This window comes from Ctenopharyngodon idella, chromosome 3 (genome assembly GCF_019924925.1).
Source record: "Ctenopharyngodon idella isolate HZGC_01 chromosome 3, HZGC01, whole genome shotgun sequence".
Taxonomy (NCBI): Eukaryota; Metazoa; Chordata; class Actinopteri; order Cypriniformes; family Xenocyprididae; genus Ctenopharyngodon; species Ctenopharyngodon idella.
This window is the reverse complement of record NC_067222.1, coordinates 41,507,743-41,535,008: the sequence shown is the minus strand read 5'-3', so window position 1 is coordinate 41,535,008 and position 27,266 is coordinate 41,507,743. Positions and strand designations below refer to the sequence as shown.

The 27,266-nt window shown below is 36.4% G+C and overlaps 2 protein-coding genes across 2 annotated transcripts in view; one reads left to right on the top strand and one right to left on the bottom strand.

Moving 5' to 3' along the window:
- Positions 1 to 18,235, bottom strand: part of tbl3 (transducin beta like 3) — a 31,797-nt gene extending 13,562 nt beyond the window's left edge. The window contains exons 1-15 of the mRNA XM_051886062.1: positions 18,063 to 18,235; positions 17,868 to 17,919; positions 17,668 to 17,763; positions 15,602 to 15,649; positions 15,375 to 15,516; positions 13,458 to 13,542; positions 13,138 to 13,308; positions 12,973 to 13,048; positions 12,751 to 12,847; positions 9,511 to 9,722; positions 9,279 to 9,420; positions 5,423 to 5,481; positions 5,181 to 5,287; positions 3,727 to 3,862; positions 1,365 to 1,595 (exon numbers count right to left, since the gene is read on the bottom strand). Of these exons, the coding sequence (XP_051742022.1) occupies positions 1,365 to 1,595; positions 3,727 to 3,862; positions 5,181 to 5,287; positions 5,423 to 5,481; positions 9,279 to 9,420; positions 9,511 to 9,722; positions 12,751 to 12,847; positions 12,973 to 13,048; positions 13,138 to 13,308; positions 13,458 to 13,542; positions 15,375 to 15,516; positions 15,602 to 15,649; positions 17,668 to 17,763; positions 17,868 to 17,919; positions 18,063 to 18,094 (1,686 nt within the window). The 5' untranslated portion in view covers positions 18,095 to 18,235. The remainder of the gene's footprint in view (positions 1 to 1,364; positions 1,596 to 3,726; positions 3,863 to 5,180; positions 5,288 to 5,422; positions 5,482 to 9,278; positions 9,421 to 9,510; positions 9,723 to 12,750; positions 12,848 to 12,972; positions 13,049 to 13,137; positions 13,309 to 13,457; positions 13,543 to 15,374; positions 15,517 to 15,601; positions 15,650 to 17,667; positions 17,764 to 17,867; positions 17,920 to 18,062) is intronic.
- Positions 18,236 to 18,762: 527 nt separating this feature from the next.
- Positions 18,763 to 25,060, top strand: LOC127508305 (protein SCO1 homolog, mitochondrial). The gene is made up of 7 exons (XM_051886092.1): positions 18,763 to 18,994; positions 20,404 to 20,517; positions 20,934 to 21,024; positions 21,150 to 21,347; positions 24,269 to 24,361; positions 24,457 to 24,572; positions 24,699 to 25,060. The coding sequence occupies exons 1-7, from the start codon at positions 18,839 to 18,841 to the stop codon at positions 24,831 to 24,833; spliced, it is 903 nt and encodes a 300-aa protein (XP_051742052.1). The 5' UTR covers positions 18,763 to 18,838; the 3' UTR covers positions 24,834 to 25,060.
- The last annotated feature ends 2,206 nt before the right edge of the window (positions 25,061 to 27,266 follow it).

Genomic DNA, 27,266 nt, shown 5'->3' with positions numbered 1-27,266 from the left:
GGAAATATACTGGGCTGCAAATGCAGTTTCATATTTAAATAATCAGATTGGCTCAGCATCACACACCATTAGGATGCTAGGTTGTCAGAACGTTGCTATGCCATATTCTGTTCTCTAGATAAGACTTACAGAGCACAACAGTCGAATTCTGGAAGTAAATCCCATTCATTTCCTCCAAAGGGGAATTGATTTTTAACAAAAACTTATAAACCTTTAAAAGACAGACCTACCGTGAGCTTACAAGGTTGTTAATCGATGGTATATGCATTTGTTGAAGCCATCAGACCACATTATTTCAACTTATTTTTTAATAATCATGTCTAACAGCAGAATTCCTGGTGATAAACTACATTATGATTCTGAAAGAAATCTCCACCAATCAGAGAATCGCGACAATTATTGTAGATATAGAAAATATCTTATATGTAGATATTTTTTTAAATTTAACTTATGTGCCCTTTAAAGGATTAGTCCACTTTCAAATAAACTTCCTGATAATTTACTCACCCATGTCATCCAAGATGTTCATGTCTTTCTTTCTTCAGTCGAAAAGAAATTAAGGTTTTTAATAAAAACATTCCAGGATTTTTCTCCTTATAGTGGACTTCAATGGTCAAAATGACAGTTTCAGTGCAGCTTCAAAGGGCTTTAAACGATACCAGACGAGGAATAAGAGTCTTATCTAGTGAAACGATCGGTCATTTTCTAAAAAAAATAAAAATAAAATTATATACGTTTATATACAAGTATATAACAATTAGTTCAAACTTTGATCTGTGGAGGGCAGTAATACACTTAGCAGTGTCTAAGCTGCACTGAAACTGTAATTTTGACCTTCAACCGTTTGGGGCCAATTAAAGTCCACTATAAGGAGAATAATCCTGGAATGTTTATCAAAAACCTTAATTTCTTTTCGACTGAAAAAAGAAGGACATGGACATCTTGGATGACATGAGGGTGAGTAAATTATCAGGAAATTTTTATTTGAAAGTGGACTAATCCTTTAATTAAAATAACTTCCCCTTCCTCTTCTCTTCTCTGATGATGTATTTACTGGCATAAAGGCGGGGCAATCTGTGATTCACATGAGATCCAACAATAGCAAATCACAACAATACAACCATCCAAACAATTACCCATGGAGAAAGTCAAGTCCCACCCTACGCCCTACTTCAAATAAAAGTTTGTAATGTTTTGATTTGCCTGTTTGGTTTGGTTCATGGCTTTTTTTTAAAAATCTCTATAGTAAAAATGAACGTGAAAAATACTTCTGGAAACAAGGCTGCTGGAAAAGTGGTCAGGAACTGTTGCACTCTATAGAAATCGCATATCAAACTCAACAACTCTTTAAACCTAAAATTTACCTTGAGGCAGCTGAAGTCTTGAAGGCCCCAGATCTTGATGGTGCCGTCCGCGGAGGCCGTGGCCAGGATCTGGTCCACAGGAGAGAACTGAATGCACCAAATACCTCGACTATGACCTCTGAAGACACCTAACAGACTCATGTCAGCCAGGGACCAGAGTTTAGCCGTGCGATCCTGGGAGCCAGAGGCCAGCAGTTTGTCATTGGGAGAGATGGTCACGCTGTTCACATCCTTCAGGAATATTCCAGGAAGAGACAGGACAACAGAAGAGGGGGGATGATGAACATAAAATGGCAATCATGTGTGAAGCTTAGTATATTTATATTTATATATATATATATATATATATATATATATATATATATATATATATATATATATATATACACATATACACACACACACACACACACACAGTGATCAGCGTAAATGAGTACACTCCCTTTGAAAAATAACATTTTAAGCAATATCTCAATGAACACAAAAGCAATTTCCAAAATGTTGACAAGACTAAGTTTTATATAACATCTGTTTAACTTATAACATGAAAGTAAGGTTAATAATATAACTTAGAGAACAAAATGTTCAGTTTTACTAAAATTAGGGTGATGCAAAAATGAGTACACCCCACTGAAAGTCTCTGGAGAAAAGCAAAATTTTAGACTACAAATGTCTAATTTAACAAGAATTCAACCACAGGTGAGTCTAATTATTCATTACACAGGTGTCCAGCAGACAGCTGACTATAAAAGGGTATTAAAACCCCTTCCTATTTCATGCTGTCAGCAATGGCACCACATGGAAGAGAAATGTCACAAGACCTGAGAAAGAAAATTTCTTTACACCAGAAAGGTGAAGGCTACAAGATCAGCAAAGCTTTACTTATCAGTCAGAATACTGTAGAAAAAGCGGTACAAAAATTTAAAAAAAGATGGAACTGCAACCATCTCACAGAGACGTCCAGGTCGTCCACGGAAGTTAACACCTCGACAGGAGTGTCTTCTGATGAGAAGCATTGAAGAAAATCAGCATGCAAGTTCAATGCAGTTATCTAAAGAAGTAGAAAGCTAAACTGGGGTGACACAATACGGCGTACACTGCAGAGGAATGGCATGCATGGGTGCCGTCCACGAAAGAAGCCTCTCCTAAAGCCCAGGCACAAAAAAGCCCGCCTAGAGTTTGCCAGGGCCCATGCTGACAAAGATGAAGACTACTGGGACTCTATACTCTGGAGTGATGAGATCAAGATAAATGTTTTTGGAACTGATGGCTTCAAAACTGTATGGCGTCGCAAAGGTGAGGAATACAAAGAAAAATGCATGGTGCCTACAGTGAAACATGGTGGTGGCAGTGTCCTTATGTGGGGCTGCATGAGTGCTGCTGGTGTCGGGGAGATGCATTTCATTGATGGTATCATGAATTCAAAAATGTACTGCTCTATACTGAAAGAGAAGATGCTACCATCACTCCATGCCCTTGGTCGTCATGCACTTTTCCAACATGACAATGATCCTAACACATCTAAGGCCACTGTTGGATTTCTGAAGAAGAACAGGGTGAAAGTGATTCAGTGGCTCCTGATATGAACCCAGTCGAACACCTATGGGGAATTCTGAAGAGACAAGTTGAGCATCACTCTCCATCCAGCATCCAGTCTCTAAAAGAGGTCATTCTTGAAGAATGGAAAAAGATAGATGTTGCAAAATGTCTCCAACTTGTTCATTCCATGCCTAGAAGACTTGGTGCTGTCATTAAAAATCATGGAGGCCATACAAAGTACTAGATGTTGTAGTTTTTGTTGTGGGGTGTACTCATTTTTGCATCACCCTAATTTGAGTAAAACTGAACATTTTGTTCTCTAAGTTATATTATTAACCTTACTTTCATGTTATAAGTTAAAGAGATGTTATATTAAACTTAGTCTTGTCAACATTTTGGAAATTGTTTTTGTGTTCATTGAGATATTGTTTAAAATGTTACTTTTCAAAGGGGGTGTACTCATTTACGCTGAGCACTGTGTGTGTGTGTGTGTGTGTGTGTGTGTGTGTGTATATATATATATATATATTTTTTTTTTTTTATAAAGCTGGACTGTATTTTAACAGCTTCAATCTGTTATTTTGAACATGATAATGAATGATGATGAAAATGATAAATTCTGGTTACACAACAAGAATGTGCATTTTACTCATCTCTCAACACCTTGTTTTGACGCAATGGACAGACAAGAAACGTCAAAAAAAAAGACGTGCTGTCAAAACAGCATGTGCTGTCAAAACATGTTCTGCACCACGTTTCACCTGACAGTTTCGGTGAACACATCTCCTGTGTGAGAGTGAACGTGACAAGGGCAAAGACCAACCTTGTCGTGAGCTTTCTCTGTGAGTCGTGCCGTCATCAAGCCAGGTTCACATCCCAGGGCGGGAAGAGGGTCAGGCACTTCCCACACCTTGATAGTGCAGTCCTGACTGCCTGACACCAGGAAGACTTTCTTTAACCTGCATACAGGAACAGGGAAACAGGTGTACGAGTCAGAACACTATGCAAATAAGTATTAGCTTTTCAGTTCATTAAGTTCACATAATATAAAGTGACAAATGTGTCGAAACATTACAAACAGGTATACTGTTATAAAATGAATAGTTGTGGTTCTTAAAGGGACAGTCACCCAAAAATGTCTCCTCATTTACTCACCTTCATGCCATCCCTGATGTATATGGCTTTCTTTCTTCAGATCAACGCAAACAAAGATTTTTTTGGTAAATAATCCATCTCTATGAGTTCATATAATGCAAGTGGATGGGTGCTGCTTGGTTGACGCTTGAAAAACCACATGCAGAGATCGTAGCGGTAATCCATACGACCACAGTGGATGAATCAATGCCTTCTGAATGATAGCTGTGTGTATATTAAAAAAAAAAAAAAAAATCCTAATATTTTTCAGTGTTAAAAAGACACTGCGAACGCCAAGTGAACCAGGACTAAATGTTTAATTTTCATTTTTTTGGTCTGAGAACCGAACTACAAGTGTGAACACACCCTAAGTGTGTAGTGAAGTTTGTGTGAGAAGTAACAGAGACACAAAATATTGCCACTTCTCGTGTGAACTTCACGACACACTTATGTCACACGTCACAACATCCCTCTCATGAACACCCCAGAAGCAATGATTTATAGTAAAATCAATAAAAAAAATTTAAAAAAAAGTTAAAAGTATTTTTCTTACAAACACCAATCGTTTGGCTTCAGAAGACACTGACATTTATCCACTGGGGTTGTATGGATTACCGTCACGATTGCTGCATGTAGTTTTTCATGTGTCAGCCGAGCGATTCCCTTTCAATGGCATTATATGCACACACAGAGATGGATTATTTACCTAAAAATCTTCATTTCTGTTTAACTGAAGAAAGAAGGTCATGTACTTTGGGGATGACATGAGGGTGAGCAAATGTAAATGTTCCTTTTTGGGAGAACTAACCCTTTAAATCTGATTGGATAGATCATGTTCGTTGCTGTTGTTGTAAAATAGCCAGTGCAGCATAAATGATCATAATAAATGTATATATTATAGCAGTATAGCTTGGCAACACTAAAAAGTTCACGAACAATATTAAAATTGGTTATTATGACCAGGTTTTGCAATTACTTATCAGTTAAGTAAAAAGTGTGTCAATCATTCAGGACAGACTTTTCAGAGATGTTTCAGGACAGACCTACGATCATGCTGCAGGTGTTTTTGCACATGTGTTCATTTATATTGCTTATCTAACTGATATATACAGTACAGCGATAGACCGGTGGCTGAGGTCTGACCTGGAGCAGGCGATAGAGCCCACGGCATTGGAGTGTCCGCTGCCCTGAGCCACGCAGTGCACAAGGCCGCTCGTCGGATCCATCTTCCACAGCCGCAAGGACTTGTCCTGTGTGAAAAGTTACATAAACCTCTTGTTTTTTCTATGTGTGGGTGAAACTATGCATTGAAATCATTTAAATGCCGTGATATGCCTGTGAAAAGCCACTGGTGCCGCTTTCCAAGAAAAAAATAAAAGAATCACCTTTGCACAGCTGGCAAACATGGAGCCTTTGCAGAACACCTCAATAGATAGGATTGTATCTGCAGACAGATAATCACAAAGGACCGTCAGCAGATGGCGAGGTTATTGCACTCTACTCATTGACGAGAATGCCAACAATGTAGATTGATGACTTAAGAGGTGAATCTGTTCAGTGTGACATTCCCTTTATAATGTTTGAAGCCAGTTGTTTTTACACATGATGAACTAAGGAATTAAGTGGCAATTTATGCAGTTTACAAACTGCAACTAATGATGGTTTTGATAATCTAGTGATTATTTTTTGATTAACTGAATAACACAAACAAGTGCATTAACAGCACACACACCCGCACACTAACACCTGTTAAAGGATTAGTTCACTTTCAAATAAAAATTAGCCCAAGCTTTACTCACCCTCAAGCCATCCTAGGTGTATACAACTTTTCTTCTTTCTGATGAACATAATCGGAGAAATATTAATAAATATCCTGATGCATCCAAGCTTTATAATGGCAGTGAGCGGGATCAACAAGTATGAGCTGAAGAAAGTGCTTCCATCCATCATAAACGTACTCCACACAGCTCCGGGGGCTTAATAAAGTCCTTCTGAAGCGATGCGTTTGTGTAAAAAAATATCCATATTTAACAAGTTATGAAGTAAAATATCTAGCTTCTGCCAGACCGCCTTCCCTATTCAACGTACGAAGAAAATGTAAAACATGCTACATCCTACGCCTTCCCTATTCAAGTTACGGAAAAAGTGTAATTGACGTGACGCCAGTTTACTCTGTCTTTGTAAGTTGAATACGGAAGGTGGTCTGGCGGAAGCTAGATATTTTACTTCATAACTTGTTAAATATGGATTTTTTTTTTTACACAAACGCATCACTTTGCTTCAAAAGGCCCATATTAGCCCCCCTGGAGCCGTGTGGAGCACGTTTATGAAAGATGGACGTGGATGGAGACACTTTTTTCAGCTCATACTCGGTATCGTTCACTGCCATTATAAAGCTCGGATGCCTCAGGATATTTATTAATATTTCTCAGAATGTGTTCATCAGAAAGAAGAAGGTCATATACACCTGGGATGGATTGAGGGTGAGTAAAGCTTGGGGTGATTTTCATTTGAAAGTGAACTAATCCTTTAAGGCACCTGACACACGTCAACCTGGCCACTAACTTTATGCAATATGACTTATAAAAAGCAACCTATTTATACCACATCCTGCCTAATGTTTTCCTCAAAACAATGAACAAACAATAAACAATAGCTTTCAGTTTGCGTCAGGAAAAGTTTAACTTTATAGCAATTGGTTAAAGTGTTAGTTTCAGGGTGGGGCATCTAAACTGATTAGCTGAATTTTTAAATAAAATTCTCTTTACTTGGACTTTTCTTTACTTTTCCCCCCCAAACATTTATATTTTATTTGATTTGATCTTTACTTCAATTACAGAAAACTGTTTTAGTTGACAATAAAAACAGTCCTTTTAAACCTTGTCCAAGAACAAACATTTGATCAAAATTAGCCTATTTTGTCTTTCTCTGTTACACTCAATCAGGTTGACAATCAGACTTTTTTTTTTTTTTTTTTTGGTTTAAGGGTGGCTCACATAAATTTATTTTGCAGATATAAACCTAATGATAACTTGTGCTGTGGGAAACTCCACAAATAAGTGCATTAACAGCAGATACACCTGTCAACACACCTTTACATACACACATACCTGTCAACACACCTGACACACATCAACCTGCCCACATGAAACTCCACTAATTATCTTGTTTTGACTGAATCAAGTTCCATACAGTGTAATTTTAGTGTTTTACATTTAAAATAATAGTTTAGTGGGTCAATTTGATTAGTTTTTGCTTTTTTGAAATGTCTGTATTTTATTTATCTTTTATTTCAGTTTTAGTTTCAATAAGTACATCAAGCTAAACAATGAAAATGAGAAATGTTATAACCCTGGTTTCCATCCGTTTTTTTCACTGCTCTTTTTTTGCATACAAATATGTTTTCTTTGCAGTCAGGTGAAATGACTGATGAATGTTCTCTGTGCACAAATCCTAACACTCAACCTATTTTCATTATTATTTATGTATTATTAAAATATGATATTTATATTAAAATAATATTTTCTTTTTTTACGATTAGTCCTTGCAGAGGTCATGTGATATCAATACTAATCCCTAATATTAACTCTACTTTAGTGCTGCATGGATATAGCAAAAAAAAAAAAAAAACGACCTTCTCATCTGAGCTGCCTAATATTTGACAGATATTTACGATAGAAATGTTAAATGGAAATAAATAAAAGAAATAATTTGTCTAATTTCACCATTTTGAATTTAAATATATAATTTACATGATTCATGTAATGCAATGTTGTGATATTAGACATAGGATTAATTACGAATGTGCACATATTGTGAATGAATTTAATAAACTTAGTTACTTGGCCTTTCCTATTAGCCTTCAGTAAATGTACTTGTCTAAGAAAATGATTCATAAAACAAATCAGTTGACCCTATGTTTACTTTCTTCACTGACACAGATGAAAATGAAAAGCTCAGCTTTGGGAAGGGAAGAGATAAAAGACAAGATAAGGAGACTGAGAAAAACAGAAAGAGAGAAGGTGATAAAGATGAGAGAGGAAGAACAACTATTAACAAATAATTTATGCTAGTGTCCACTGACATGTTTACTTCGCCCAAAAATGAAAATTCTGTCATCATTTACTCACTCTCATGTTGTTTTAAACATGTATGAGTTTCTTTCATGTGTGAAACACAAAAAGAAGATTATTTTAAAGCATGTTGGTAATCAAACATTAAGGGCCTTTCACACCGGAGGAACCTTTTCATAGTTCCTAGAACTATTGGCTGAAGTACCCGGATTTTGCCGTGTTCGCACCGCAGGAACTAGGAACGATTTTAGTTCTAGGAACTCTCCTTTTGGGGGAACTAAATCAGCTCCTACTTAAGAGTAGGGTCTAAACCAGCACTATAGGAACTATCAGAGACGTAAGTGTATGTTGATTGGTCAAACACATGCCAAACACCGGCACCCGGCATTTTTAAAAAGCTGTGTAAACATTTACCTCACAAACATGGAAAACAGTGATAACGGCATTTACCTGTTGTCTGCAGGGTTGTGTTCTTTTCTCCGTCTCGATACTGAAAGCTGTCATAGGAGATTTCGTCTCTTAGTCCCACTTTTTGCTCTTTCAGTCGTGTAGACTATGCATTTACATTTCATTCTCCGATATCACGAAACACAACAAACACAGCTCCGATCGCGGCATCTTTCATTCACCAGTCTTTAGCGTTTATAAATGCCGCACTTAAAGACGGCACTGCCGGCCGCTTCAGAGTTCCTATTCCCGGTGCAAATGCAACCAGGGACATGGCCCGGGGGAGAAATTAGTTCTCTGGGAACTATCCTAGTGGCTAGTCCCTAGTACTGAATTCCTAGAACTATTCGGTGCGAAAGCCACTACTGACTTCCATAGTATGAAAAAAAAATACTATGGAAGTCAATGGGGACCCAAAACTGTTTGATTACCAACATTCTTTAAAATAATCTTCTTTTGTGTTCAACAGATCAAAGAGACTCATACAGGTTTGGAACAACTTGAGGGTGAATAAATTTTAAATTTTAAATTTTTGGGTGAACTTTTGGCATTTAGACATCTTAAATTACATATATCTAGATCAGGGAAATTAAACTTTATCAGGGGTCCCCAAACCCCCTAGCAAGCTAAATTTTGGGACCTCTGTATAGATCAAACCCTGTGCCGTGCAGCATGTGTAACATATATTCAGAGTGCTGCTGCCCTCTAGTGGCTCACTGACCTGTGTGTCCATACAGAATCTGACAGCTGTTAGTGGCCAACTCAAACACCTTCAGCTGAGAGCTGTTAGTGGCCACAACGATGTGCATGTCGTCCTTCCCCAGGAACTTCACATCCAAGATATCATCATTGTAGCCCACAAACTTCATAAGAAGAGATAAACAAGCCGAATTGTTTACTATTCCAGATATAGCGGATGCTTATGCTGATGGAAGGTGAGCCATAAGACTTACCTGCTGCTGTATGGTGAGCGAGGGCATCTGATAGATGAGGATGTTGTGCTCTGCGGTGACTGTGGCCAGTCTGTTGGACTGAGGCATGGGCAGAAGGTGCATCAGACTGCGCGGGTCCAGATCGGCCTCCTCTGTGCTGAGAGCTGGAGCGTCAGGCAGCGTCTGCGTGAACACACAGCGCGCTGAGCTGGAGTCCCACACTCGAAGAACACCTGCGGAGAACATCACAACATATATTTTACACAATTACTCAGAGTAGACTCAACATATGCAACACACAGCAGCAAAATCAATCCTTTTTAATGCATGCACTAAAAAAGCCTACAAATAAGCAAAATGTACATCTTTAAACAATATTTTTAAATAATATTTTCTCATTCATCTTATATTTTAAATGATGTGCATGCATCTTTTTATCTCGATTAGAGCAACAAAGCAGATTAAAGGGATAGTTCACCCAAAATGAAAATTATCCCATGATTTACTCACCCTCAAGCCATCCTAGGTGTATATGACTATCTTCTTTCAGACGTTATTCTAGTTATTTTACTTTATAAAGTTTTAAATAAGGATACTTATTTTACACAAACGCATCGATTCACTTCAGAAGGCCTTTATTAATCCCCTGGAGTCGAATGGATTCAATTTTTTATGGATGGATGCATTTTTTCTGTCTTCAGAATTTGGGCTACCATTCACAACCATTACAAACCTTGGAGGAGCCAGGATATTTTTAAATATATCTCCGATTGTGTTCGTCTGAAAGAAGATAGTCATATACACCTAGGATGGCTTGAGGGTGAGTAAATCATGGGATCATTTTCATTTTTGGGTGAGCTATCCCTTTAAGGTGCAAGTTTGCAGATTTTCAACCTGCTTTGTATTGTTAAAATGCGGTAGTATATGTAAATGAACACTGTTTACTCGTTCTCCATGTTAACTGGACAATTCATGTTAGTCAGCAATAGTCTGCTGGATGTGCTAACTATTTGGCAAAAGGGAAGACAAAAACCTTTCTCAGTTTTCTCTGGTCAGGTAGCACAGATTTCAAAAAATGTTTCGCCTTTCTTTTTTATTCAAAGTTTTATTAAAAGCCCATTTTGCCAGTGAAGTACCCCTTTAAGATGTATGTCTGTGTGTTTCTGTGTCATGAACCTCACAGCCATTGGCTAATCCAGTAATCTGTCTTAACTTTTTAGTTTTTAAACAACCCAAAAAAACAACAACAACAACAACAACAACAACAACAGACAAACAAACAAAAAACTATGTGTACATTTTAAAACTACATGCAGGCATTAAAACCAAAATCAATCTTTTTAATTGCCACAAGTGAATTTAGGCATCTCAACATTATAATGAATATTCATTTTGTGATTTGCTAAAGATTACATTTAACAATGTTAAATATCAGTTATTAGGGTTTTTAAAAATTCAATTTAAGTGAGCAGGAGGCTGCATTTACACTGCAAGTCTTGATGCACAGATCCGATCTTTTGACCATATCCGATTTTTTGGCCCGTGTGTTTACATTCACTTTAGATGCAACTGGTATCCGATATCTGTGTTTACATTAATTCCCGCCCAAAATGATTGTCACTGATAGCTTTACCATGCACATGTTAGACCCTCAGGTTTTGAATGGCCGTGCTATTAAAATTATTTATATATTTCACATCGGGTGGCCATGATTACCTGCCAGAATGGATAAGTTAACAGCTGTCAGTGTCATGGATGTTTTGCAGCATGAAATCTGACTGAACGAATATAGACTGGAAAATAAAGGTAATTTGCATTTGTTAATTTACCTTCGGTCGTTAGATCTATAATTCGGAAATTAAATAAAGTAGCAGGTAAGATTACATTTATTTGAATGAATTCGAATACAAATTTTAACGAGCGAGCGAGGGAGGGAGAGTGAGAGAAAGTGGCCTACCCAGTGAAGCTTTTGGTTTATTAAGAAAAAAAAGAAAAAAGAAAAAAAAAAACACAGTGGGCTCTTTTAAATTAACCGGGCAGAGGTTGAAATTCAGCTGCTGAATGTGTGTCTGCGTGCAGCTTCTTTCTAGGAAAAGATAGACAGACATATAAAGTTCCCACCTTAATACTAAAGCTGCGAATTTTTAGTGCGAGTGCATACAGGCACGTCTGCTTCATAATACAACATAAAAGATACCTTTACTGAGCAAACGTGCCGCCCTCGCCTTGCGATGGCATAGAATTCCAAGGGGAATCGGATATGCGTGTTTAGACGTAGGTCACATGTCCAGAAATCGGATATGTATCTGATTTAAAACCACATTTGGAAGTGGCTCAGATCGGATGTGGGAAAAAAAAAAAAAAAAAAAAAAATCGGATCTCGTGTGGATTTTTGTTTACACGTGTACAACAAATTCTGATATGTGTCAGATGAGAGTGAAAAATCTGATTTTTTTGTGCCAGTGTAAACACAGCCTTAGATGACAGCAAAGGTCTAACTTTAAAAATATGGAAAATGCGCATGAACACACAAACAATATAAAGTGATATAAATGCTAAAACAAAGTCTAATATTAGCAAAGAACTGATATGGTATGGATATTTCTTACAAAGTTTTTGGCTGTGTTTGGGAGTTGTGCTGCATATTGTCAACTAAATCTGAAACTAAAGTTAAAACTATGACAAATCATTTGTTAACTGAAATAAAGCTGAAATGAAATAAATAATATAAATATTAGATCAATAAACTTCAAAAAAAAAAAAATCTGTTGTATTTGTTAATATTAGTTAATGCACCGTGAACAAACAATAAACAAACAATAAAAAGCTGGATTATTATTAACCAATGTTAACAAATGACCCTTATTGTAAAGTGTTACCGATAAAATAAGTGTAGGGACTAAACTCACTACAACAAATAATTGAACAAATATATAATAAAATAAATAAATGAAATAAATATAAATTAAAGCCATATATACATATTTTTTTTTAAAATAATAATGACAAAAGTCACATAACAATTACTAAAACTTACATTTAAATGAAAACTGAATTTTTATTTATATATATATATATATATATATATATATATATATATATATAAAAGCTAATTCAAATTAATAAATTATTAATAAATAATAATAAATACTATAATAGTATATAAAAATATACTAAACTAACACTGATACTAGTAAGTGGACAGCTGCTTTTATGTATTTTCATTCATTTTAAATTGTACTGTGTTTTAATTTGAAATACCTTTACTGCCAGCCGTGACAAAGTGTAAACTGTCACTCTTCACACCCATCTGAGAGTAATCGCCCGTCCCCGGCAAAAGAACAACACCTTCCACAGCCTGAACAAACAAATAAGAGAACATGTAAAACAACAAGGCCATATTTCCAGAGTAGCCTGCTTAATTCACAGCTCTGACACACAGATAATAATTGAGCTGATATCAAGATAAATGGTCACAGTCACCTCATAGACAGGGACTGTCCTCTTCACCGCCTTCTCCTTCAGGTCCCACACTGAACAGATTTTGTCTCGGCCAGAACTGAAAATAGAGAGAGCGCGACTCTATTAAAATTCGACCATAATGATGAAAATCCTTGATGATATTCCTCAGAAATTCCCCCTATTTACCTGACGAGTGTTTGGCCATCAGGAGAGAAGGCCAGCGATGTGACGGCACTGTAGTGGCTCTCCAAAATGCAGACGCACTTGCTGGTTCGCAGATCCCAGATACGGATCCCACAGTCGACAGAGGAAGAGAAGAGCTGCAGCCTGCTGATGTCTGGATGAAACTCAACCAAACTGAAAAAGACAGGCGTTACAGCTTTTATACATGGCATAACAACCAGCTGTGCCAGTATTGCATCATTACAGGAAGGAATTATAAGATTTATTGAGACTAAATGAGAGACGATTTCAAAGCAGTTTAAGATAGTTTCTTCGGTACTTACTGTACAACACCAGATGATCCTTTCAGATTGTGTGTGCAGTACTGCTTCACAACATCCCACAGCTTGATGGTGCCATCACAACCTCCTACAAACACAACAAATATTCATTAACGAAGTGCCCTTAACTCTTTTTAATGTGCACTTGGAATGTACTTTAATAAGCATTCTTTTTAAATATGTGACCCATGCTGGCAGAGTGAGTCGGAATGTGCACGAGCTACAGGCAAAATAAATAGGGGGAAAAAAGTCAAAAGTCAATTTTGGTCAAATTTGAGGTTTTCACAAAAATGTGAAAACCTAGCGATCCCAATGCTCCAAATACCAATTAAACATCTAAAAGTGTCTTTATTTGTATGTTTTCTGAGAGGAGTACCTTTCCTTTGTCCTTGAAAAATGTTTTTTTTCTCTGCTCACTTCTGGATGACTGGTGCTTCCCTCAGCACAAGTTCGGTATCGTTTTAAAGCGCAGCATTCCAACTTTTTGAATATACATAGCGATTTCTCGATGGCATGAGTGTGAACCAATGAAATGCGATTTTTAAACTCATGCTGATATAAACAAAACGATCTTACTCACGCTGACTGCCGCATCCGAAGCGCACGCACAAAGACGCCTCAGACAGCGCGTGATCCCGATATACACATACACAGAATTACAGTATTCGTCTGTCTTGACTAGTATTCATACAAACATTATCTGTTATATCTTAAGTGAGCATTTGGTTAACTGCTGGGGAAAACCATCTGATGTGTAACATTATATTAGATCCATGCAGTACATTAGGTCTTAACAGGCTGTCCATTTCATTAATAAAACAATTGTGGTATCATAGGGAAAAAAAGTTGAATATATATTTTTCCTATAGATATTTGGTTTTGACTTGGTGTGTGCCAAATCTGGTGTTATTACCAGGGAACCTTCAGAAAACTAATTTTCTTCCTCAAAATTGACTTTGCTGACTCTATTGACTTCAAACAGGTGTAGCTCAGCCATTTTTTTGCCTGATTCCAATAAATCATACATCATTTTGAAGGTTTTTTTAAACAATAACTCATTGTGACTCATTTTGCCAGCACGGGTCACATGTATTACCGTAATAAGTACTCTTTTTAAAAGTATGCTAAACTGATCTTTTTCTCAAGGGTATTGCTAAGTAAAGTAGTTAAAAACAAGACTACAAATGAATATATCTTTGGCCCCGTTTACACCTGGTATTAAGATGCGTTTTGTTCGATTGGATCACAAGTGGACGAAGGAGACACATTCCCGTTTACACCTGGTGTTTTAATCTTTTAATCTCTTTTGTCCACTTTCAACCACTTCTGTCCTGATTTCTTCAAGGGGAGGGTCTATGGGTGGGTAAATATATGGGCTTTTTCAGATCTTTTGATCTAATGGATGAAATAAGCTCATGCAATTTACATATGAACGCGCACAGAGACGATGGAAAAACACACGGAGAGCAGCAGCTTTCGTTTCTGCTCTGACACGCTGTGAGTGTGTGTTAGAAATCATGAATGGTGAGAGAACCTTGTGCTTGGTAAGATTTTCATCTCCAAACAAAATTTACGTCTTCAGCTGACAAAGTTTAAATCCCCTCTGACTAGCGTGCTTCCTATAATGTTTACGTGTTAGGTAAGTAGGCGGAGAGTAGGTGGTCTTTAGTGGTTGTTCGAAAGCATTTGACCACATGAGAGTTTACACTACGAAAGCAATCCGGTCGAACGTGTTTTCAAATACCTCTGGAAGTGGTCAAAAGTGGACAAGCTCAAAACATTTTAGACCCCGTTTACACCTGTATTTAGTGTTGTCCACTTGTGATCTGATCGACTGAAATGCATCTTAACACCAGATGTAAACAGGGCCTTAGTATGACAGTTTGCCCTGTTGCATCAAAGATCTGGCTTATGTCTGACCTGTCGCCAGCAGGGTGGTGGTGCAGTCAAAGGTCATGCTGGCCACAGGCACATTGTGGATGGCCCTCCACGACCGGGTGCACTTCTCCTGCTTCCAGTCCCACTGCTTCAAGAGCAAAGCCCTGCTGGCGGTCACCAGCATCTGCAGAGAAACAAGAGCAACCAGCTCAGTCTCAGACATCCTGAAACACCAGACAGTTGAATGACAGATCACTGAACGATCTCACCTCATCATCAGGACTGAGAGAGAATGAGGTGATGTCCTCTTGATCATCCTGCTCACAGAAAACAAAAGTGAAAAATACAGACAGCCGTATTATACAGTCATATTTCAGACATGGCGCTTCTTCAATTTTGGGTACTTTTATATTTCAGGGATTGATTTTTCTTTTTTCTTTTTGTTATATGAAGTTCACATTAAAGTTTATTACCATTCCTTCATCATATTGCTATTTTTAAATGGCTTTATTTATATATTTTATTGTTTTACCCTTTATTTCAGATCCAAGTCCATAATACAAATATGATACAAAATTGAAAGTGTCATAAATAAAAAATCATAACTTCAAGAGATTAATTCAAAACCGCTGATTCATCTAGTCTTTATGAGTCACTGAGTCATTCATTCAAACCGATTTTTTTAAAAATAATTTAAATTAATTAAATATTTCTAAATAGACTGTTTTGTTTAGTTGTCTATTCAGAATCATGGGGGAATCGTGATCTCTACTTTAAAAAAAAATAAAAAAATAAAATCATAATTCTCCATTTATCCAGGATCCTGCAAGTCCTACCCTACATTTGTTCCAGAAGCCGTTTCACTCAGATATACGGCAAAATAAAGAAGAAAATACCATATCAACTTCCATTTCATGCTGACTTTAAGGAATAAAATTGTAAAGTCTGGTGTACGTATTATAAGTGCTGCTGAAGTGGAGATTTAAAGATCAATTTAAGAGAAGAGATTTAAGACAATAAAACTTAAGTGTATTTTTGGTGTGAATATATATATATATATATATATATATATATATATATATATATATATATATTCACACCAAAAATACACTTAAGTTTTATTGTCTTAAATCTCTTCACACACAACACCAGTCAAAAGTTTGGAAACATTACTATTTTTAAACTGTTTTTGAACAAAGTCTCTTATGCTCATTAAGGCTGCATTTATTTCATAATAAATACAGAAAAAACAATAATATTGTGAAATATTATTACAATTTAAAATTATGTTTTTTTATTTTAATATACTTTAAAATATAATTTATTCCTGTGATCAAAACTGAATTTTCAGCATCATTACGCCAGTCTTCAGTGTCACATGATCCTTCAGAAATCACTGTAATCTGCTGATTTATTATCAATGCTGGAAACAGTTGTGCTGCTTAATATTATTTTATAACCTGTGATACTTTTTCAGGATTCATTGATGAATAAAAAGTTTAAAAAATATCAGCATTTATTTAAAATAGAAATCTTTTGTAACAATATACACTACCGTTCAAAAGTTTGGGGTCAGTAATTTTTTTTTGAAAGAAATTAATACTTTTATTCAGCACGGATGTGTTAAATTGATAAAAAGTGATAGTAAAGATTTATATTGTTAGAAAAGATTTATATTTTGAATAAATGTTGTTCTTTTTAACCTTTTATTCATCAATGAATCCTGAAAGTATCACAGGTTCCAAAAAAATATTAAGCAACACAACTGTTTTCAACATTGATAATAACTGAGTATCAAATCAGCATATTAGAATGATTTCTGAAGGATCATGTGACACTGAAGACTGGAGTAATGATGCTGACAATTCAGCTTTGATCACAGGAATAAATTATATTTTAAAGTATATTAAAATAGAAAACCATAATTTCAAATTGTAATAATATTTCACAATATTATTGTTTTTTCTGTATTTATTATGAAATAAATGCAGCCTTAATGAGCATAAGAGACTTTGTTCAAAAACATTAAAAATAGTAATGTTTCAAAGCTTTTGACTGGTAGTGTATATATATATATATATATATGAAATGGCACAAAATCTGACCAGTGCATGAAAAACAATGGTTTCCACCACAGACTAGAGCAGTACAGACGAACAACATCATGTGAGATGTGCTGGAAACAGATATTTATTTGTTTATTTATTACAAGAAAATGACAGCGTGCTCCTGTGATGGATGTATATCCACTCTTTTAGACAAACTAAATAAACTAGATAAAAAGTGCCCATAGTTGAAGAAACACATATTTAAAACAAAACTGTAGGAAACTGACCTGCTCAATACTATGGATGACTTTCCCTGTATCGATCTGCAAAATGTTGACTCTTGATCCACATGTGCAGAAGATGTACTGTTCATCACGACTTATCTGGATGGAGATACAAAACAAGTCAAAAGTGCAGGTAAAATGATAACTGATCATTAACTGATATTTATTTTTTAGTTGTTAAAAAAATAATACTATGAACTTACCTGTACTTTGCCTCCCTTATAGAACGGCTCTATTTTGCTGGAGACTGCATAACTACACAAACAAATGAGATGATTATACACTAGTTGTCAAATAAAGTAGATAATAGTAATTTCAACCAGCCACTGTAAGTTCTGCACATTTTAAAAGAATCTTTCCCATTGAGAATAGTCAGAATAGACGAAAACTACACTTACTTTGATTTATACAGCAGCGTGTTTCCAGCCATGACAACCAACGATGTTTTCAACTTCTCGTGAATAATATAGGTCTTATAAAAGCATGAGTATTTAATTCATGTACCTCAAGATTTCACACGCATGGTGCATGTGTTCATGCAAATGTCGCACGAATATGACGTCAAAATTAAAACGCGAGCGACAGTGAACTCTAGTGGCAAAAAGACGAATGCCAAACAAAAATAGCCTAATATAAGTATTATATTCGCAAGTATTTTATGTTTGCAAGCGCAAATGTTTAGAAGAATTATAAAAATTAGTTTTAGTTTTAATTTACAATCCGTCTTTGTTGTTCTTTATTGAAGGATTTGTGTTTTGTAATGTAAAAACCTCCTACTCCTTTACTTTATTTTTATTATTGTTTATGTAACTTTGTTTTTCTTCTAATTTATTGTTTGGTATGTTGGAGAATGTGATTTTAAAACTGACCTGTAATCTCAGTATTTGTAAATCATTCAGTTATGACTACTTTTTCGGCTTTATATCGTGTTTTAAAGTTAGCGCTAGATGTCACCAGTATTCTCCATCAATGGAAGCGAAGAAGTCCTCTTACGTCACATCCGCTGTATCCTCAAACAGACCTCAGATCAGTTCGTGTCAGTTGGATCGCCGTCTTCCTCCGTTCTTTTCGTTGTTTTTAATATTAACAGCTGATTCGGGGTCAGTCATTTGTATGCGGCGTTTGTACAGCGTTAGGTTGTGTAAACCGACAGTCACTTCCCCGTTGAGTGAGCATGATGTTAACTATCAGCACTATGGGGTTAAGAGCAGTTTTTAGTTTAAAGAGTTTAAGATGTCGGCTGTTTAGATCAGCCTGTGTCAGTAAACGTTATAATGTTCAAAGTCTCTGCAGTGTCTCCAGATCAACACTGTCACAGACCAACACACTGGTAGGTCACTGGCTTATTCATTCAGTCATTCAAAAATAATATCAAATAAACATCTGATATTTCATATGCTAGGTAATTAGAGTGATGGAATTGTTGTCGGTTTAATATTTTCATCATTTATGTATTCATATTAATGTACCTTTAATTGTAACTGGTCACTGACGTACTGTATACAGTAACACTATATACTAAGGGTTTTAACATTAGTTAACAAATTTAGTTAAATGAATAAAGAATGAACAATACTTCTTTAGCATTTATTAATCTTAGTTAATGTTAATTTCAACATTTATTAATACATTATTAAAATGTAAAAATTTTTATTTTTGTTAACATAAGTTAATGCACCGTGGTCCGTAGTGTGACAGACAATGAACAACTGTATTTTTATTAACTAACATTAACAAAGATTAATAAATACTGTAACAAATGTATTGCTCGTTGTTAGTTCACTTTAGTTAATACATTAACTAATGTTAACAAATGAGACCTTATACCGCATATATTTATTGAAGTTGGTGGTTCTCAAGCTTTTTGACTTGAAGGCCCTATATTGTCCAACACAATATTCAAAGGACCCTATGAGTTATTATATTTCCACTGATATATTCTGCTGTAATTATGACATTATGACTTTTTTTATTGTCAGAAACCGGGAGTGTCATTATATTCAATTAATTAACTAGAGTTATTTTTGTGATTACTGTTTCAAGAACAGTATGTTCAATATCAATAGTAAATAGAGATTAGCCTATATTTAAAAAATAATAATATTTAGTCTAGACTGTAATTTTGTGTTTTTTTTTTTTAAAGATTATTTTAATATAAATTTAATTAAACCATTTTAAAGGGTTAGTTCACCCAAAAATGAAATTTCAGTCATTAATTACTCACTCTCATGTCGTTCCACACCTTCATTCATCTTCAGAACACAAATTAAGATATTTTTTGATGAAATTTGAGCAGTTTCTGTCCCTCCATTGACAGCTAATATTTTGTCAAATTGAGGTTACAGAAATGGAGTCACATGGATTACTTTAATGATGTCATTACTACCTTTCTGGGGCTTGAAAGTGTCGATTGTGTAGACTGTCAATGGAGGGACGGAAAGCTTTCATCAAAAAATATCTTAATTTGTGTTCTGAAGATGAACGCACGTCTTACAGGTGTGGAATGACATGTGGGAGAGTAATAATGACAGAATTTTCATTTTTGGGTGAACTTTAAACCTTTAAATCATCCTGCGGGCCCCTTCAAAGTTTGCTGAGGCCCTCTAGTGGGCTCCGGGGCCCTGGTTGAGAACCACTGGTCTAAAATTTGTCTCTTTTATAAATTATGTTTATATGTAGTGTAAGTGTGTTTACTCCTCCAGCATTTTCATTTATTGGACATGTGACTTTCTTCTTCAGTTTAGGACGTGTAGGACAGCGCCATGTGTGTCCCTTCTGAACATACGGACACTGTCTACTCTACCTCCACCTCCCTCATCTAACAGAGACAAATCCAACAACCGGAAGACTGGTGTAAGCTTCATTTACAGCATGATGATAGCTGAAAGATTGTTGGTTCCCCTAAATGCTGGGTTTGGATAAAAGGGTCCATAAAAATAACAAAATTGGAATGCATTTTTAAATTAGTATAATCAAACAAATGTATTTATTTAATCAAAAATACAGTAAAACAGTAATTAAAAATTAAAATAGTTTAAAATAGTTCTACTGTGTTATATATTAAAATGTAATGTATTCCTGTGATCAAAGCTGAATTTTCAGCATCATTACTCCAGTCTTCATTGTCACATGATCCTTCAGAAATCTTTATAATATGATGATTTGATGCTCAAGAAACATTTTATATTATTGACATTGTTTGTGGATTACTGATGATTGAGTGTATTTCTATCAAATATATGAATGGTACTGTTGTCTATTTTCCACAGCCAGTTACATGGAAATCTCTTGCTATCACATTTGCACTGGGAGGAGGTCTTCTTCTAGGGATGAAATACTTCAAGAGAGAAAAAGAGGAAAGTAAGGATGTGGATTTATGTGTGTATAAATAATTAACCTACACAACATTGTTTTTGCATCCTTATTATGCAGATGCTCTACATCATAATGATAGCTTTATCATTAATGTGTTTTTGGTGTTGTAGAGATTGAAAAGGAAAGAACAAAGTCGATGGGAAAACCAGCTCTTGGAGGTCCATTCTCACTTGTCGACCACAACAATAAACCCACAAAGAGTGAAGATTTCCTCGGCCGGTGGCTGCTGATATATTTCGGTTTCACACACTGTCCAGACATCTGTCCGGATGAACTGGAGAAAATGATTGAGGTCGTAGATGAGATTGGTAATGTACCATTTCATTTGTTTATTATGTAGAGCAACAGTTTCGATTTTTAGACATTATAAAGCTTTCAGGGTTGATTTGATTTACTTCTCATGTTTTGATGTTTGCAGAATATCATATTAAAATGTCTGTAGGCTGGATTGTATTTTATACAGTGGCCCCTAAGAATCTGGACACTTACATGAGCTCTGTAGAATTCAGAAACACTTGTTATTAGTGACACTGGTGGCCATTAAGTAAACTACAGCCAGCAACTTACTGCTCGTGCTCGCACTCGTGCACATACAGGTGCTGGTCATATAATTAGAATATCATCAAAAAAAAGTGATTTCAAAAAAGTTGATTTATTTCACTAATTCCATTCAACAAGTGAAACTTGTATATTATATTCATTCATTACACACAGACTGATATATTTCAAATGTGTATTTCTTTTAATTTTGATGATTATAACTGACAACTAAGGAAAATCCCAAATTCAGTATCTCAGAAAATTAGAATATTACTTGAGACCAATACAAAGAAAGGATTTTTAGAAATCTTGGCCAACTGAAAAGTATGAACATGAAAAGTATGAGCATGTACAGCACTCAATACTTAGTTGGGGCTCCTTTTGCCTGAATTATTGCAGCAATGCGGCGTGGCATGGAGTCGATCAGTCTGTGGCACTGCTCAGGTGTTATAAGAGCCCAGGTTGCTCTGATAGTGGCCTTCAGCTCTTCTGCATTGTTGGGTCTGGCATATCGCATCTTCCTCTTCACAATACCCCATAGATTTTCTATGGGGTTAAGGTCAGGCGAGTTTGCTGGCCAATTAAGAACAGGGATACCATGGTCCTTAAACCAGGTACTGGTAGCTTTGGCACTGTGTGCAGATGCCAAGTCCTGTTGGAAAGTGAAATCTGCATCTCCATAAAGTTGGTCAGCAGCAGGAAGCATGAAGTGCTTTAAAATTTCCTGGTATACGGCTGCATTGACCTTGGACCTCAGTAAACACAGTGGACCAACACCAGCAGATGACATGGCACCCCAAACCATCACTGACTGTGGAAACTTTACACTGGACCTCAAGCAACGTGGATTGTTTGCCTCTCCTCTCTTCCTCCAGACTCTGGGACCCTGATTTCCAGAGGAAATGAAAAATTTACTTTCATCAGAGAACATAACTTTGGACCACTCAGCAGCAGTCCAGTCCTTTTTGTCTTTAGCCCAGGCGAGACGCTTCTGACGCTGTCTGTTGTTCAAGAGTGGCTTGACACGACAGCTGAAACCCATGTCTTGCATACGTCTGTGCGTAGTGGTTCTTGAAGCACTGACTCCAGCTGCAGTCCACTCTTTGTGAATCTCCCCCACATTTTTTAATGAGTTTTGTTTCACAATCCTCTCCAGGGTGCGGTTATCCCTATTGCTTGTACACTTTTTTCTACCACATCTTTTCCTTCCCTTCACCTCTCTATTAATGTGCTTGGACACAGAGCTCTGTGAACAGCCAGCCTCTTTTGCAATGACCTTTTGTGTTTTGCCCTCCTTGTGCAAGGTGTCAGTGGTCGTCTTTTGGACAACTGTCAAATCAGCAGTCTTCCCCATGATTGTGTAGCCTACAGAACTAGACTGAGAGACCATTTAAAGGCCTTTGCAGGTGTTTTGAGTTAATTAGCTGATTAGAGTGTGGCACCAGGTGTCTTCAATATTGAACCTTTTCACAATATTCTAATTTTCTGAGATACTGAATTTGGGATTTTCCTTAGTTGTCAGTTATAATCATCAAAATTAAAAGAAATAAACATTTGAAATATATCAGTCTGTGTGTAATGAATGAATATAATATACAAGTTTCACTTTTTGAATGGAATTAGTGAAATAAATCAACTTTTTGATGATATTCTAATTATATGACCAGCACCTGTATAGTGTACAAGAGACTGAACATGATTTAAGGCCACAATATACTCAATGGCGAAGTTCTTTTTCGCTCTTCACTTGGAAATAAAAAGAAGTTGGACATCCTGACAAAAAGAACATCCTGACGCGGTCCACATTGCTGAGAGTGATGTTTGGATGAATATGTGAATATGTGCTGCACGCTTTCCTCTCAATAACAAAATAAACACTATGAAAATGACAGCAGCGAAAAAACAGAAGTTAAGAAAGCAGTTGATCTTATGTTGTCGATATGTTTGCAGGAGCTCTCATGTCAACAAATTACACTATTATGATATTTTTATAATATATTTTTATATTATGATATATAATATTATAATATTATGATGTATAATTAAGACTATAGACTATACAGATCTGACTATGTGAGATTATAGTTATATTAATCTCTTTTCTTTGCATGACACATTGACATTACAGTACAGAATGGCTCTTTTAGTATTATCCTGAACATTGTATAAGCATTTATTTCACGTGTCATTGAACGGAAGAAAGGCTCTTTCGGGAGCGCGAGTAACCGTCACATCCTTTGGATTTTCTTGATGAAACCGTCCCAAATCCTTCACATAAAAATGTCTACAGGCTTTCATATACAACCTAGGAAGTAGGTGAAGGTCTCTTTTTTTTTTTTTTTTAATTTTGATACAAGCTGTTCACACACTGGTGATTAATTGGCGAAAAAGTGATTAATACATACAAATTCTTACATATAGCCCTTTTAAGCAACCACTAAAAATATATTAATGTACAGTATTTATATAAAATCTTTGGAAATGTGCTATATATTTAAAAAATACAATGATATAAGTAATTATTATAATTAATAATATATGTTAATAATAATTATTATTATAGCTTTTATTATTATTATTATTAATACATGAGATAAAATAGCACAGAAAGTGGCATTTATTTTAAAGAAAAATAGAACAAGACCCATTTCAAGCAACTCTTCTTGTGTGTATTACATTTCTGTCACAGATAGAATAAAAACCCTTCCAGACATAACACCAATTCTCATCACCATTGACCCTGATAGAGACACACCAGAAGCAATGGCAGCATATGTCAAAGGTGAGCAGACATCATATGTATTACTCTGCAGTCTCCACTCACTATATTATGCTGTGAAATGATTCCATCATCATTTATATTTTTCTCACATGCAGAGTTTTCCCCCAAGCTTATCGGTCTGACAGGAACAACTGCCCAGATTGAGCAAGTGTCCAGAGCATACAGAGTGTATTACAGCCAGGGCCCAAAAGATGAAGACAATGACTACATTGTGAGTTTTTGGTGCACTAAATAATGTAATTTGGCTTGTGTAATAACCTGACACAAGAAATTGGTTTTCTTTTGCCTCATAAGCCTGAAAACAGCATGCAAATATTGTATTTTCCTGAAATTGCAGGTCGATCACACTATCATAATGTACCTGGTGGGACCTGATGGCCAGTTTCTTGAATATTTTGGACAGAATAAGAAATCCACTGAGATCTCATCATCCATTGCATCCTACATGAGAAAGTACAAACATGGAAAATGAGTCAAAGGGCATGGCTTCAGCACACGCTAGAGTGCTTATTTCTGTCCCATTACTGTGAAAATGGGTTATATTTATTTGAAGTGAACTCTGATACACACTTTTTTTCAGACTTTTGAAGCATTCCCCATTTTGCCGCAGCCCAACACAATAACTTTTGTTATTCATTTCTGTACACATCAATAAAAATTCAAAACATTCAACTTCAATAAACTACGTTTTGATTGATATTTTTTTTTTGTAATGCATTGTGTTGATGAATTGTGCGTTACCATGTTGAATCACAAATTACATTGCCTTTACATCATTAAACAAATAAATTCATAATTTATTTAAATTCTGTACATTTATTTAATTACCAGACTTTCAAACAACCATTTCTTAATCAAAATGTTAGCGACTGACGGATGATTGACAGATTATTCACTGATGTACACTCAAACATATACATATATAATATACAGACACCCCATTGGCTGCTGGATCGTACATCAAAGGCACCGCCATATTGGTCCAGGCAACTTGCTGTAACTCTCACAAGTGGACTGAATTAAAGATCCCTGACTATTTTGAGGTTTAACAAATCGTCGTACAATCCAAACCAGATCTCGGGGAATTACCTTTCACATGTAAGTCTGAATATTTGTTCATTGTATTTGTATTTGGTCATTATAACATGTTGTTGACAGTTAGTTGGCCACCAAAGTCAGACTATTAATAGCTAGTGATAATGCTAGTTAGCTTCAAAAACTGAGACTTTATAAGAGATTATATGAAGTTTATATGATTCTAATGAAGTCTGAGCTTATATTATAGTTTATATTATGAACTCATCTAAATCGCAAGCAAGTCTTCCATGCAATACAGTGAGCCCTTGTAGCCAGGATAATTTGACAGGGATAGAGCTAAAACTGACTCATAACAGTAAGGGTCCAGACTGGACACAGTAGGTGCAAAGTCTGCTCATCCTCAGAAATGGGGAGAGAGTTGTTACCTGTGCCTTGAATGGAGTGAAAAGCACCTTAAGCACCTCAGGCAAGACCTGAGGCCCCCTGAAGATGATGATACACGGGGCAACTTTTTGAGCAACGTTGGTTGGGCACTTTCCCACTGTGAATGAGCAACAAATTTATATCTGGATACGTTAGATCGGTCGTGGGCAATTTTTTGAGATCCTCCAATCAGAATGTTAAGCAGCCGATCACGTGATCAGTTCGGAGATTTCAGAAAAAAAAATCAAACAAGATGGCGGCCTCTCAGCGGCAGTGGAGCGCAGAAAAGGAGCATGAACTTATATCTTTTTACGCTAGTAAGTTGTCATGCGTCAACCCAAAACAGGGAATTTACCTCATATAATGCTTAAAATACCAACAACTGTCCAATATAATGCGTGTAAGCTGTAATTAAGCCATCGAATGTTTTCAGTTAAATACTAAAAAGACGAGGATTGTTTAACGTCTGTAGTAGCGTAGACTGTAGGGCGTATGGTATATGAATGTAGCTTTTGACGCGATCGACGCGAGATCGAATCCGCCTTTTGCCGAACTCACTCTTCTCCCTTTTCCTATCACAAATCAGATCGGAAAAGCATTTATTTTTAATTAAAATGAAGAAAATATTTGAAAAGTTGAAATAAAGTGCCTAACAAATGTTTATAATAAAGTATTTATTGGGTTGGCAATAGATTTGCTCCTCTCTGATTAGTTGCTGCCAACTGTCCGTTGGCCTAATTAGTGCCCTGTGTCTCATCAGGTTGCCCGTTGATGGCAACATTGCTCAAAAAGGTGCCACGTGTATCATCACCTTGAGGCTACCACTGTTATGTTGTCCGAACGGACCTGGGTGTGGTGCCCATTCACATTTGGCAGGATGATTCTCAGTGCCAGTGCTGTCTGACCAGGAACTGAACGCTGGGCTGCCATTGCACACGGCACCCGTCGGAGGCATCTGTCGTGACCACTTTCCTCCTAGAGACTGTCCTCAGGTCCATCCCGACTGATACAGATTGGGTGTTGTCCAAGGGCACAACCCTGAGATTGAGCCGTCCCAGTCACCAAGCGTGGGATGGAACGCAGGCCCCGAGCCAAAATTGGAGAGGCTGCATGTGCAGTAAACCCAGAGGCACTACTGAGGAGGCTGCTGCCATCTGGCCTAGCATCCTCTGGAAAAACTTGAGGGGAATCAAGTCCTTGAGCATGAATGATGCCGCCAGCCTCTGAATTTTCAGAGAACATTCTGGTGAAAGCCAGGCCCGTATTTGGGCCGAATCAATGACCGCCCCCAGGAATGAGATCAGCTGGCTGGGAGACAGTGAATGGTCCTGAACCCCAGGCATTCCAAATGGCTGAGGAGCAGGAACCTGTACTCACACAGCTTGAGAACTGGAACCAGAACTAGACAGTCATTGAGTTAATTCAAGACACACATTCCCCTCTG

What these genes read in the sequence shown, in the direction of transcription:
- LOC127508305 (XM_051886092.1), top strand. Translation starts at nt 18,839, where the DNA reads ATGATGTTAACTATCAGCACTATGGGGTTAAGAGCAGTTTTTAGTTTA. An exon ending in CCAACAACCGGAAGACTGGT is followed by an intron (nt 20,518 to 20,933) that starts GTAAGCTTCATT and finishes TATTTTCCACAG; the next exon opens with CCAGTTACATGGAAATCTCT. An exon ending in ATGAAGACAATGACTACATT is followed by an intron (nt 24,573 to 24,698) that starts GTGAGTTTTTGG and finishes CTGAAATTGCAG; the next exon opens with GTCGATCACACTATCATAAT.